Source organism: Euwallacea fornicatus, chromosome 5 (genome assembly GCF_040115645.1).
Source record: "Euwallacea fornicatus isolate EFF26 chromosome 5, ASM4011564v1, whole genome shotgun sequence".
Classification (NCBI taxonomy): domain Eukaryota; kingdom Metazoa; phylum Arthropoda; class Insecta; order Coleoptera; family Curculionidae; genus Euwallacea; species Euwallacea fornicatus.
The window spans coordinates 4,666,090-4,679,597 of record NC_089545.1 but is presented as its reverse complement, the minus strand read 5'-3'; the positions used below and the strand labels follow the sequence as shown (position 1 = coordinate 4,679,597).

Sequence of the window (13,508 nt, the reverse complement as noted above, 5' to 3'; positions counted from 1 at the left end):
CGGCCAGTTTTTTTGGACTCAATTTAAGGTTTTACTTTCGCTTGTCTTGTGTAAGTTCAAATGATCCGCATTAGCGAAACTGTTTAAAAATTCTTGGGTAGTTATTATATAAATCGTGGCTTTGATATCGTGAATGCATTTAGGAATCATAAATTAGTAGAGCATCAATGTTGTAATATTACTTGCGAATTAAAAAAAAAAAATTTCCATATGTACTTTCTTTTCCATATTATTCCAAGCAATTTCTTCCACTCTATCATTTGCGGTTTCAGTGGGTGATTATTTTTCGAATTCGTGCTTCGATTGCGACCACAGTATATAAGACAACCTGTTATTATGTGATCGTGTATCGAGAACTCGAAAACTGCAACCGACATTTAATTGGGGTAAATTTGAGTCCATCCAGTAAGTTACAGAAAGAGAAATTGACGATTTTCCGCATGGAAAAACTACGCCTATGAGTGTCTCCCTTTTTTTTACACTCGACACAAATTTTGGTGCTCGTTATTCTCAGATAAGGGTTGTCTTATGTAATGGAAATTCCGCCGCTGTCAACATGAGGATTTACCTATGATTAAGTTGCTTTGCATCAGCATAATCGGAAGACCCCTTTAATAAATCAATTATGCTATTTATTTAAGCATTAGGCTTGAGCATGGTAAACTCTAATTTAGCCGATAATACCTTTTTGGCTGTAATACGCCAATGGGCGTTATACTTTAGTTTCAAATTAAAAAAAACTCGACAACTTGTAATCTCTTTCTTAGATCCACAATCTCTCTGATATTGTACTTCACGCTTTTTGGCCACGTTGACTTCCTCAACTTAGTCAACCTCTCTGTTCTATTGTTGGTTGAGGTGACACTACTTAACAGCACAATAAATTACTCGGTGAGTTATTCTTGAGTTTACTGTTCCGAGATCCATTACACACACGTAGAGGAAACTGGTGACGTTATATAACTACAAAACAAATCCGGCATACTCCCAGAGAAAAGAGCAAAATTATTCATCTGGTTGGGAGGACAAAATATCATGAAAATTCGTCTGTTAGGGACGAAAATTTAAGAGGAGTGCAGTGTTAAGAAGAGCGTAGAGTTAAGAAAACCCTAGCACCTCTATAGGGTCGCACTGTGCAAACACGCTAAACTTGACGAGATCGGTCGACAGGTGGGGTCGTTTCGTGGGTCACAATAATTAATAGCCCATTTACGAGAGACTGGTAGGCAGGATAGTCCAATGAGCGAGTCCACTATTACCCTACCATAAATAGGTTTTCCGAGGTGGTAAAATGCTTTGGGTCCATTGGCATAAACCATTACAGTTGATTGTTGTAGTGGGTTGGTCTATTTATTTATTGACTTGTGAAATGGTGTTAATTTCTCAAGATAAAGCCATATCCCAAGTGTCACATCACCGCAACATTTCGATTGACAGGCAGCTGTCCACGTTCCACGTGCAAACCATTTCCTATGGTATCCATTGACATGGAAAAAGAGCTGTTATTTTGAAGTCACGTAAGTTACGTAACTTAAATTTTCATTACAAGATGTAACGTGTTTACTGCCTCTGGTTTTTTAAATATTTATAGCAAACTCTCCAAACAATTTTTCGAAAATCTACAAAGCACAGCAAGCGCTTCATGGATTCTCCTTACAAAAATATTTATAGCCATAGTTCTCGAAACAAAAATTGCTTATTTTTCCAATATTCCCAAGTAGAATCAACTAATCTTTAAAGGATCCTCAAGGCATTTACATTAAGCGAAAGCGTCAGCAAATTTACAATAGGTTTAAGCTTCGCAATTTCACAGGAAGGTAAAACGGATTCAAAAGCCCATCAAACTCCTAGAAAGCTTGCAGTTTCGAGTTTATTATCCCCTATTGAAATTTGTGACAAGGGTAGGTAGAATTCTTGTGGGTATTTTTGTGTAGAATCGATGATTTATTATTAAAGTGGTTTTCCTATTGATAACACAAAGCTTAAGAGGAGTTTTTGAAATATATAATATACTTATATGAAATTTGCCTCCAAGTTGCAACTTCCGTTGAACAATCACCATAATATGTATTCTGTAACTATACTTCAACTAAACATAACTGACAACTTGACAGCGTCAGTCGGTGGTACATTTATTGATAGTGAAAATATAAGCGAAATGAGATATCGGCGCGAAAACTCTTCAGTGTCCAATGAGGCTTTCAGGTAAAAATTGCAACGGTGTCCATGTATTCTAAACTTGTCACTTCTTGTAGAAATCTATTCTAATCTCTTACTTTCGATGGACATTGAGAATAATGTTCCTCGTATTGTGCCGACACTCTTCAGGCAAGTTCCTTTAGTTCTCGAACTACTTTTCAGGGCCCTTCATGGTCAGTTCACAATGTTTACGTTACAGTTGTTTCTATATTAGTCTCTAACAGCCTTATTAATCGAACTTCTGTATAAATATTGGTTTCTTATAATTCGACACTGTTAAAGTTCGTGGTTGCATGACCTACAAAAGACAGGGGTGAAGAATGTCGAGGAAATCTATACCGTTCCTGGAAATTAAATCAGGTTAATATATATTGGTTTAGGTGGTTATACCAACAGAGAACAGGTAGGATTTTACTTTAACGACGATTGAAAGGTAGAGTTGCCGGTTATGGGAAACGTGTTTTGGTTTAGAGTGAGATTTTGAGGGATATTCCGCGCAGGCCCACATCAGGTTCAGGCTTGCATAACGGCCCTTCAGGTTTTGTGAGGAGGCGGACCGCGAGATCATAATTCCAGTGATACAGGATTTGTTTACGGTCTAGACATATCAGGAGTATATGATGTTCAAATCTTCTGTTATCTGTATTAGTGGACATCGATATATCGCATTGACAACTACATTTATCTCTGGTTTTCTCGATAAATCGTTTATCTGTCATTTGCGTTCCGTAAAATACCAGATTTTCAGAAATTCCTGCGTTCGAGGTATTAAATCAATGGTTTACCAGACGGTTAACCAGGTTGAGAAATAAGATCTCCAATATGTACCCCCCGTCGAGGAAAGCAATCAACTGCGAATTTGCTGATTAGCATAAGTAGTAGATATTCTGCGTAGCTCCAAGATTGCATTGGACCCCTGGAATATCCTCGTCGCTGTTAGATTTTTTTCCTCCACGGAGAGAATTGAAAAAAACTCCCCAGCTAAAATGGCCATTGGGCATTAACGGCTCCAACAAATCGCTAAACATTAAATGATTTCCGAGGCCAATAAATTTTCGCCAGTTTCATTTAGCTGAACCTCAGGGACCGCTTTTGAATACAAATAACGTTTGTAGTGTGAATGGCCGATGTCTGATGATGTTTGTCGTGTGGGGAATAATTTTATTGACTTTTTATCTATAAGTGGAAGTCAGTCGACAACACCTACACTGTACGTGGAAATAATATAGATAATAATAGATTTGAATTATTGGAATACCGCGAACGTCGGAGATCAAGATAAGATTAATCTAGTCCATGGTTACTCATGATTTCCCGGAAATATCTGATGATTACGCCGGGTTATTGTTTATTTCTCTGGTCAAAAAACATCTGAAAACTTTCTTTTTCAGCTTGGCAAGGTCTACTGCCGTTCTTTTTGTTATTAATAGGCATTTTTAATCTGGCAATACCAAGAACGCAAATAAATAGGTACCAATTATTTCCAGTTATTTGACGCGGATGATCATGTAAAAATAACTTATGTGGAAAATCCTCCAAAAACGCTTTCGTTCTCGAAATTTTAGAAATGGTGTATCGCATAATAAAACAAATAAAAGCACATGTATCACTTTTTTTACGATGTAACGCCAGATATTCCGAACACATTTCGTTTTAATGATTGTAGATGAGCAGCAGACATGTTTTTAGCCAAATAATAAAGTACGCACTAATGGAAATTTAATAATTATCTTATAAAATATACTTTATAAGTACTTTGCAAGTAATTTTTACTATTCGTGGGAACGATAACTGTAGTTGCACAATTGTTATCAGCAATAAACATGCAATGAATAGTATCATAGTTCGAAGACCTTCACCGTAAAGAGGAGCCCATAATCCGAATGCGACAACTAAATTGGCAGTCTCAGTCACTAATTAATTAGTAATAATTATCAATTAGTGAGTCCATCAGATCCCCTGGAGAGTCTGTTCGTTTTTGAATTAAAGCATTTAAACAATCGCTTTGTGTTTGAATTGAAGAGCAGTTATGAACGCCTAAAAACGAGAATAAATCGAGTGATATTGTTTAAATTTGCGTTAAACAATAATGAGCAGATCCTAAAACGACATAAACTGATGCTTAAGCACGCTGACGATTTTAGTCCGCGGAACTGCCAACTATGCTAAAAACGAGTTAAGCTAAATTATGACTCAGGCCCACACAAAAATAATAAATTACAATATCGTAACTTTAGATTTGAATCTAAGTGAGTTCTGGCATTTTGCGTTCTAAATGTGTCATAAAATAAAATTGCATGTAGGAACATTCAAATTTGAAAATGCAAAGCAGATAATGAGGCACGAGTGGGTGTATTCCGTAGTTAACATTAAGTTTTAATGATAAGGATGTGATTAACTCTGAATTACGTGAGATGAATTTGGGTTACCTTAGAATCCTACACAATGCTGAAAACAGGAAAGTTGAGACAATAACTTTTTTTCATTACTTAAACAACTTTTTGAAGCAAAAGCTGCTATTCCATCAACTTGGGGCAACAATCAACGTCGTGTACACAAAGAGCAGACTCATTCTCCTCTACTAAAACATGCAGCTAATTGGTTTACTGGCTTCACTTATTCAAATTGAAGTAACCTAGTTCCATTAACCCATTCATAAGTTCTCATTCGGTTTGGAAAATAACTTGTTCTCGGCCAGAGCTCCTACGAGACATGCAAATTACTACGGTAACCATATACGATGCCTTATAATCTACAGTTAATGTTTGCTTATATGAAATTATGGAAAGGCCGTTAATCGTTATTTTAACAGGACTAACTGGTTCGAAGCTGAGCTTTCGGAGAGATGAATGATTTCGAATACGTGGGAGAGAATGAAAAGCGCGAATGAGTGAGAAAGGATCGATATGTCATAGAGTAATTGGTTCAAACTAACAAAATGGATAGAACAGACAGAGTAGTCATCGAGATGGGCAGTCAATAAAGACACAGTACCTGTTACTGGTGGATAATGAGACGTTTTGCTATCCACAGAGGAAATCCGCTTACATTCTAAATAAAAAAGTGTTATCAAGTGTGTTACATTGAATACGTTTCGTTGGCTTGAACTGGTTGAGATGTTATTAATGGACTTGACCACGGTTGCGGCGGCGACGAAGACAAGATAACATCCCAGTAGAACGGGTGTCTACATCGTTTCTTTTGTTTTTCGGTGTGGCCGCTCGTTTGACGATGGTACGATGGTACCAGGCGGGGTGGAACGTGGGAGTCGATGTGTGAGAATTAAAGTTTAATGCTTCCAAGCAGCAGAGAAAGAATGGCAGACATGTTCTAGTTGCAGTCGTTTGAGTGACATGTACGTTTCGGTTGTTTTTCCCACCGTGGAAATAAGAAAAAATTCCTATGAACGCGAGTTCGCGAATAAGTTCTAATGCAGCCAGAGCCCCAGGATGATTCTTTGCATTTTTATTCGAAAACGTTTAAAAATATTTTCAATTTTCGTTTGTAACTGTCTTAGACCAAAAAAAAAATTGTAAGACTAGAAATAATCGAATTTTACTGAAATAAAAGTGGTAACAGCACAAAGAACGGTTACTGGTAGAAATGAGGTGCAAATCAGCCGTCGACAGACATCCACAAGTACTAAGCAGAGTAGCCGCGCATGCGCCTAATTTGATTAACAGACGTCAGCAATTTCGGTAATAGCACATGGTGCGTAGCAGAAATGCGCCGCAGATCTGTATCGACCTTTCGTTAGGGTTTCGTAAGCAACTAGGAGGATGGTTCACTTCCAATCTATTGGCCGAACTGCGATCGTAACTCAGAAGAAGGAAAAAACTTTTTGCGAAGGATTGACGTTATCTTTATATTATCTAAGAGCTATTTAATTTTAACTGGCCTAGATATGAAGAAGCAATATTGGAATTGCTGATATTAAATCCACACATTTACAAGAAATCGAGGGAAAAATGTATAATCCTTAAATATTTACATGCATACTCATACACTACTCGCTTGTTTATACTTGCAGAACGGTTTTGTAACATCCATATTTCTGAGAAATACTACTGCTCTCAAGCATCCGACTTTACTAGTTGCGAAAACTGCCATAGTATTGCGAACTGTATGAAATAAAACAAATACTTATTATGTATAAATTACGTGAATTTTAAGAATAACTAGTTTCGTCTTTATCCCTGAAGACGATGCCTAGATGTAGCAATAAAGTATCCTTAAATTTCAAACTACTTCTTTTCTACAGCTTACGCGCTGACACAAGCTTTCCAATTAAATTTCTTATGTCGCAGACTGAACTTCCTTCAATGGAGATCTTTGATACGAACTTCCTTTCAATAAACAATTAAATAAAATTGTCACGAGAACTTGAAAATTTCAGGAACGGCTGCCATAAGTACTTTATATTCATTATCAGTCTTACAGAATAGCTTCGCCAACACGTTTAGAATTTTCGCATGAATGTGCCTTGTCTGAATAACAATGGCGATTTTTAATTAACATTAAGTAAGTTAATGCCCGATAGGCACAAGTGACAGGGACGCTCGACTTACCGGTGCCTAACATTGATGGTCCAAATCAGATACAAAGAATATTTATTTACGTAATAAGTACCTAATGTAAATATTCGTTGTATAATACCTACGTGATGTCTGAAATAAAACCTCATTATACAGGGTGTTTCATAAACATACCAACAAACTATCAGGAGATGTGGAGCTTATAAAAACAAATATTTAGATCGAATAAACTTCGGTCCGAAATCGCTCCGTTCCTAAGATATAGAACGTTTCATTTTTTGTTTTAAATGTTTTTTAAGTATTTCAAAAACGCTTTGGAGTAAAGCCATGAAATGAAGGACACGTTATGGGGGGATAAATGTGCATATTCTGGAGTAGGCAGAACATTTCCACTCACACCAGTGGCGTCCGTGCAGCAACCCAACGTTTCCATATGTATAAATAACTCAGAATTTAACTTTAGAAGTATTAGTTTACAATTTAGGAGCATCATTTTGTGATGTGACATGTTTCTCACATATTTGTCTTCATGTTCTCTATTTCTACTAAAACAAAGGTTAAATAAATTTTTCCTAAAAAATCGAAAAAAATTTAACTTGGAACTAGGCCATTTTGTAGGCACAGAAATGAAAAATTATTTGGTATCTTAAAAGCGGCTACTTGAGCAACAAAACAACAATAAGGCCTTTTTTTATGAAGAACTGATGGAATATTAGCAAAATATATTCGTATTAAAATTTTTTTCATTATAAACACCCCATTGAACAGGCGCACGAGCGCCAATGGTGTAGGTGGATATATCCTGCCTAATTCAGAACGTGCACATTTATCCCGCAATAGCGTGCCCCTAATTTCATGTCCTTACCCCAAATCGCTTTTGAAATAATTAAATACATATATATGTATATACACATATATAAACGCTTGGTATCTTAGAAACGAGATGATTTCGAAATAAATTTTAATCTAATATAAATATTTGTTTTAATGAGCTCTACAGACCCTGAAAGTGTTCGGAATGCTCATCAAACACCCTGTATTCAACATTTTAGGTTTGATTCCATATTAATTTGCTAAAAAGTTACGTTTTAAGGTAAAACTAAAATATTTCTGAAATTCAAGAATGACTTGTTAAAAGACATTTATGTGTCTAGCCAATGTTCAGTCATATTACCTCCTTTATTCTACTAAAATTATAAATTCTGTTTGGTTCTTCTAGGACAATAGTGAATCAGTTTATGGGTCGAATACAATATCATAGAGAGCTCTTTGTGAGCAAAGAGAACATAAAATATTATATTGTGATTTACATGATCATCTGTCGAGTAATCAGTAAATACATAAATATATTTGTGCATGGCTCTATAACCAGGCAGTATACCATACATCTATTTGTAAATACATAATAAGGCGTATTAACCATAGTAACACCTACAGAACAACATATGCTATCAAGCGTGACAGAATACACATTCTATCACGCTGCATTAGTAATAAACACGAAATACCTTAAGCCTTCGCAAATATGAATATCCCTACAGAATAGGCCTAATAAAGTTTCCATATGCATAAAGGCTTCCCGGGTATTTGGCAAGGCTTAAATATTATATTTCGGTAGGTCTTGAATTTGAAATTGATGTGGCGACGCGATAACGTGCTAACAATGGCTAAAGTTAAAATATTATAGATTTTATTGTTAATTATTTAGTGACTTAACCAGATCGGCTATAAATATTGCTGAAAATGAATTATGTCTAAATTAGTGCTGCCCTAAAAGCAGATCAGGAGAGAAGAAAGTTCTTCGAACATCAGGAAAATTTCATCTACTTGTATTGTGTTTATTCGTGTATTGAAATGTGATTTATAAAAAGGTATGAATTTTTCCAGCGAAATTGTTTAAATGAAATTTTTAGCTAATTTACGGAGAGTGCGGACGTTTAGCTGTGAACAAACCAGAATATTATACTCACATGTAATGAGCATCATCCCCTCAGAATATTTCTTCAACGGGGATGATGGTCTTAAAAAGCTCGTTCAATAAGTGTCCGAAATAGGAATTGTAGTGCTGGATAAACAGTTCATTGGATATATGTAATGTATAATACATATTCGATTGAGTATTTGTGTCTAATAATTATCCTTGTATTCTCGAATATCCTACTGATCATTCAATATAGTTGATGTTTTTCTGCGGTGGTTGTTTCGGGGGGACCATAAGCGGTGCTTATAACAAGAGATCCTCACCCTAGGGGGCGGTTTATTTTTATTATGGGCGAAAAAGGTGACAGAAGGTAGCAGAACCTATTCCGGGGTGATTCCAAGAACGGTTGCGGTAGTCCCTCGGCTTAACTCTCGTAAAGGACATTACTGTGTGAAAAATGAAGATGTGTCTATTTTATGAATAGCTGGCCCCTTTATCTTGATGGCTTGAAAGGCCGGTGAAGTATTTTGTTGTTGGGATTTGTTTTCAAAGATAGGGACCTTGTCCTGACGTGTATGGAATGTAAAAAAAAATATGTGTTAACTGCACGAAATCTCAAAGATTGCGGTACCAAGACTTAATTTCACATTACGACTGTGATGTTATCTACAGTAACCGAAAAAAATCTATCCGACTAATGGAGAAAAAATACAAAACTCCCTTGGTCAAATGATCCGTTCACAACCCAATTCTCAAATGAGTAAGATATAAAATGGGGCCTTGTGTGTGGTCTACCGCTCATTTAAAGTGGATGACATCGAATGCCGGCCAGTTAAATAATGTAAAGAATTGCATACCTACCTTTAAAATGTTTTCTGAATATTTTACAACATAGACGTAAATTTCAACCATATGCGACCATACCTCAGAGTAATTCTATGTGAAAAACGCATTTATCAACAATTATGGTTAATAATTGTTATAGCTGAAAGAGCTATTAAAAGCTGTTGGATACACCCTCGAATATACCGATGCGCATCGAATGATTCATGCTCCGGGTTTCCCGAGGTCAAAAATTTTATTCACGAGCTCTATGTATCATGTCTAGTGATATTAAAAATTCGATTTAAATCGATTCACATAACAAAGTTGTAAAAAAAACAAAATCCGAGCCAAAGAGCTCAATATCTGAAATTATTTATGATCGGTGTTGTTTAGGTCTGAACTCTAGGGTCTAATACAGAAACTTTCATCGAGTGTTTCGATTTTCGCTCGTTTTGCACTATTGATTTAACAGAGTTAAAGCAAAGACACAAATGCGAAATTGAACTGAAGTTTTTTGAAATAAAGGTGAATTAATCATACTTATAAAAACGATCAGAAGCATTTCTTTAAATGGTTGTCTCCATATGAATTAATATATTTACTGCAAATTCCTACCGAACTCGTGAAAATACTCATTTTATAAAATTCCCAAACTAGAAGCCCAGCGTCAATCTTAGATAAGCCCGAGATAAGATGCTATATTGATGAGGTAAAGTACCTATCCCTCGAATTATAGGATATCAAAACGAACTATTTGAATTTATGAGCAGTCACTATGTGAAGTGTAATGGAGATAAATGATACCAAGAACAAAAACTGGGTTAAAAATGTTTTCGTGATTATGTAAACAAAGATAACTTTCATCAAATTTTACCTCAACTCTGAGCATATAAAAGTACGTATGTAAAGTAAAATTAATTGAATTGAAAAGTAAAATTTTATGGATTATATCCTGGAAGAATACGACAGGACGACTTAAATGTTTCAGTTTGTTATACTATTGATAGCTCTCCCAGGGAAATAATCTCTAATATTTCTCTGCTTTGTCAAACTGATAATTTGTGCTATGCAATTATCGAAAAATCGCAGCAGCAACTGCAACCTCGACTGATAATTTCACAGCAATAATTGCACTTTAGACCGGCGATTGCATTGTCCACTGCCTGCAGAATTATTAAATATAACAGGAAAGTTCCCCCTAGACCTTATCTTGAAATTGCTTGAGAAAAATTTTCCAAAATTACATTCCTACAATTATCACCATCTACAACAGTAACTAGATAGTACTGGTTTCAAGGTTATCGTGTTGAGCCAATTTCCTCGGTGTATCATTTTGATATTGTTTTTGATGCACTTGTGTATTTAGCACTGCCAATTGCACTAGTGCAAATTGATATATGAAACATTTTTTGTCAGTAATTGGTTCAGTATAATAATGAAATATTGCAATTTCTAATTTGACGGATTACGTAATGAAATTCTCGGAAACATCCTCGGAAATATCCAGTTTTTGACACCTAAAGGACAATAAATCACAGAAATCAGGTGCTGGGAAATGATGACCGGCATAAAAAAATGTTTAATATTGATAAAATAATTTCATGCCCCATTCCCTGATGGAGATTATTCCTTAGTTTCTTCAATACGTATTTGTTTGTTTTTATTGAATTATCGCTCTGGCACTAGTGCACTTGGCCACGGATGCTGTGTACCATTGTGACAATTCATGAGAGCATTCTACGTTTCAAATTCGATTTGGTTTTTTCTGACAGTTAGAAACTGAAAATAAAACTTCAGAACTCCATATCTCAGAAAGCAACCTTAGAAACCCAGCCGAGAATGTGCGTTTCTGACAAGTCCTAACGTACCGATGATAAATCCTGTGAGAGAAAATATATTAAGACTTATCAAAATGTTTAAAAAACCTGAACGGTAAAAATCGCTACTTTACTGTCACTACGCTATTAAGGATCGTCACAACCCTTGCATACGTTCATTCGTATTGCCCCATTTGGAGTTATTCTGTTCATCAATAAAACATTGTCATGTTGTCATGTTTGCAAAAAATATAAAAATTCGTCGATGCACGATTTACAATAAATCAAGAAAGTTTCATTAGATGAATACAGAAGCTCCAGCTTTCTTTATGGAACCGGAAAAAGGCACTTTGTAAACATTTCGATGGTTGGAGCAGAAAATGTATTACTTTTTGCTGTTTGGGGATAAAGAATGACGCCAATATACTCTTTTTGTTACAGAGATTTAAGACATGTTTGTGACCCGTTGTGTGCTTTTATAGAATAATATTCCCGCTGAAAGAGTTAAAACTTGGAAATATTTTTTTGTCATGTATAGGTCTTGCCAATGAAATGGCCAAACAAGGCGAATCACCAGCTTAGCAATAAATGCTTAAAGAACGATTTTATGGAGGAAGGAGCTGTAACCCGTTTCTGAGGTAACTTTGGTACCCCCCTTAAAAATAGACAAAAATTAGTTAGCTAGATTTAATATATCATTAAACTGCCGGAATGGTAGAAAAAACTGCATATATTGTAACCACGCACTTCTAGTCATAGGGATAATTAAATTATGTGAAAAATTCGTAAAATCGAAAGAAAGTGATTCCACTTTGCCGAACGTGATAAACGCATAACTTGCATTACTATTATTACATACCTGTCGCAATAACAAAATATTAACGTCGTCTTTGTTTAACACACGTGTGAACGTCTATAGACAAATTAGAGAGCTAAATAGCAGTTTCCGTCATATTTCAAAATACCTGATATTGAAAATAATTCCACTAATTGTTCTATAGGAAGGTTTATAAACAAATTGCTGATGTAAATATTTAGTTCAGTTGTGTACGTAAATAATAGTAAAGTATGCAAATATTTATTTTTGGCCGATTATGGTAGGGATTCAATAATTCAGCAAATTATTATTAACGATTGTCTCACCATTCTATACTCTTATACCCTTTAGCGCAACAGTGCAGGCCTTTAAATTTGCCGACGATAGCGAATTCCTCATTGGTCGGTTCTTTGGTGAAGTGCATCAATCCCCCAATATCGTCGTCAAATGTGTTCACTGAACAGTAATCTTCAATAGCGTTACTGCATTTCACTCCACAAAATCCAAAAACAACGAGCACTTTTAGTAAAACACTCATTTTGAACATAAGTTTTGGCGAAATTAGATAAAATAATCCTTTAGCGAATTGTTCCGTAGAATGATGAGTCACAGAAAAATTTTCCTATTAAAACTTAGTGTCAGTAACTGGTCTTGTTAGGGAAAATAGTTGTATAAAGGTCACTACAAGCGAAACCCACAAAGTCAATTCTACTTAGTTTTATAAATCAGTTTGTTTAGTTAAATTTAAATGATCAAAATCGGAAAGAAACGTGATCAACGCGTGTTTTTTCGTTCAGACGAAAATCGATCAACACTCCACGACACTCAAATCGCAATTGAAACTACAAAATGTGAAATTCTGTCGGGTCTCCTCGTGTTACCTACCTGTGTGTGAGCGCGCACGTTGCAAGCGTCCCATTGGTTACTCTCAACGTGGTACACGGTGTCCCTAAAAATAAATCTCCCAGATCCGTACAGTACAATGAAATAACATGATCATATTGGAGATTGATGCCAGAGAATAGCTGCAGATAATTGCCAAAAATTCCTGGTGAATTGAATATTAAGGGTAGTCTTAGACAGGTACCAATTTATAGACTAATTCGGAAGCATTTAATATTTCAAATCATTGTACAGAGAATTTACCGCTCGAGCATAAAATGTCATAAATATCAGCTAAGGTCTACCAGTTTGGTTATGACCCCTTTCTAAGTTTTCGTTCATGCCAACCCTTTTGTCTGGTGATGTTCGCTTACCTGCTGGACGAAGTAATATTTAAAGAGAAAAATGTCTTAATGATAAATCTATTCAGCTTTGAAATTCTACTTCAGAAAAATAGTCATTATAAAAATAGGTATGCAGGTATGTATGGGTAGTGGAGTCGCTTTAAATAA

At 35.6% G+C, this 13,508-nt stretch overlaps 1 protein-coding gene across 1 annotated transcript in view; it reads right to left on the bottom strand.

Annotated features, from left to right (window-relative positions):
- The window catches only part of LOC136339014 (single Ig IL-1-related receptor-like), a 43,776-nt gene extending 30,810 nt beyond the window's left edge, over positions 1-12,966 (bottom strand). Inside the window, exon 1 of the mRNA XM_066281912.1 lies at positions 12,441-12,966. Coding sequence (XP_066138009.1) covers positions 12,441-12,661 — 221 coding nt within the window. The 5' untranslated portion in view covers positions 12,662-12,966. The remainder of the gene's footprint in view (positions 1-12,440) is intronic.
- Between the last annotated feature and the right edge of the window lie 542 nt (positions 12,967-13,508).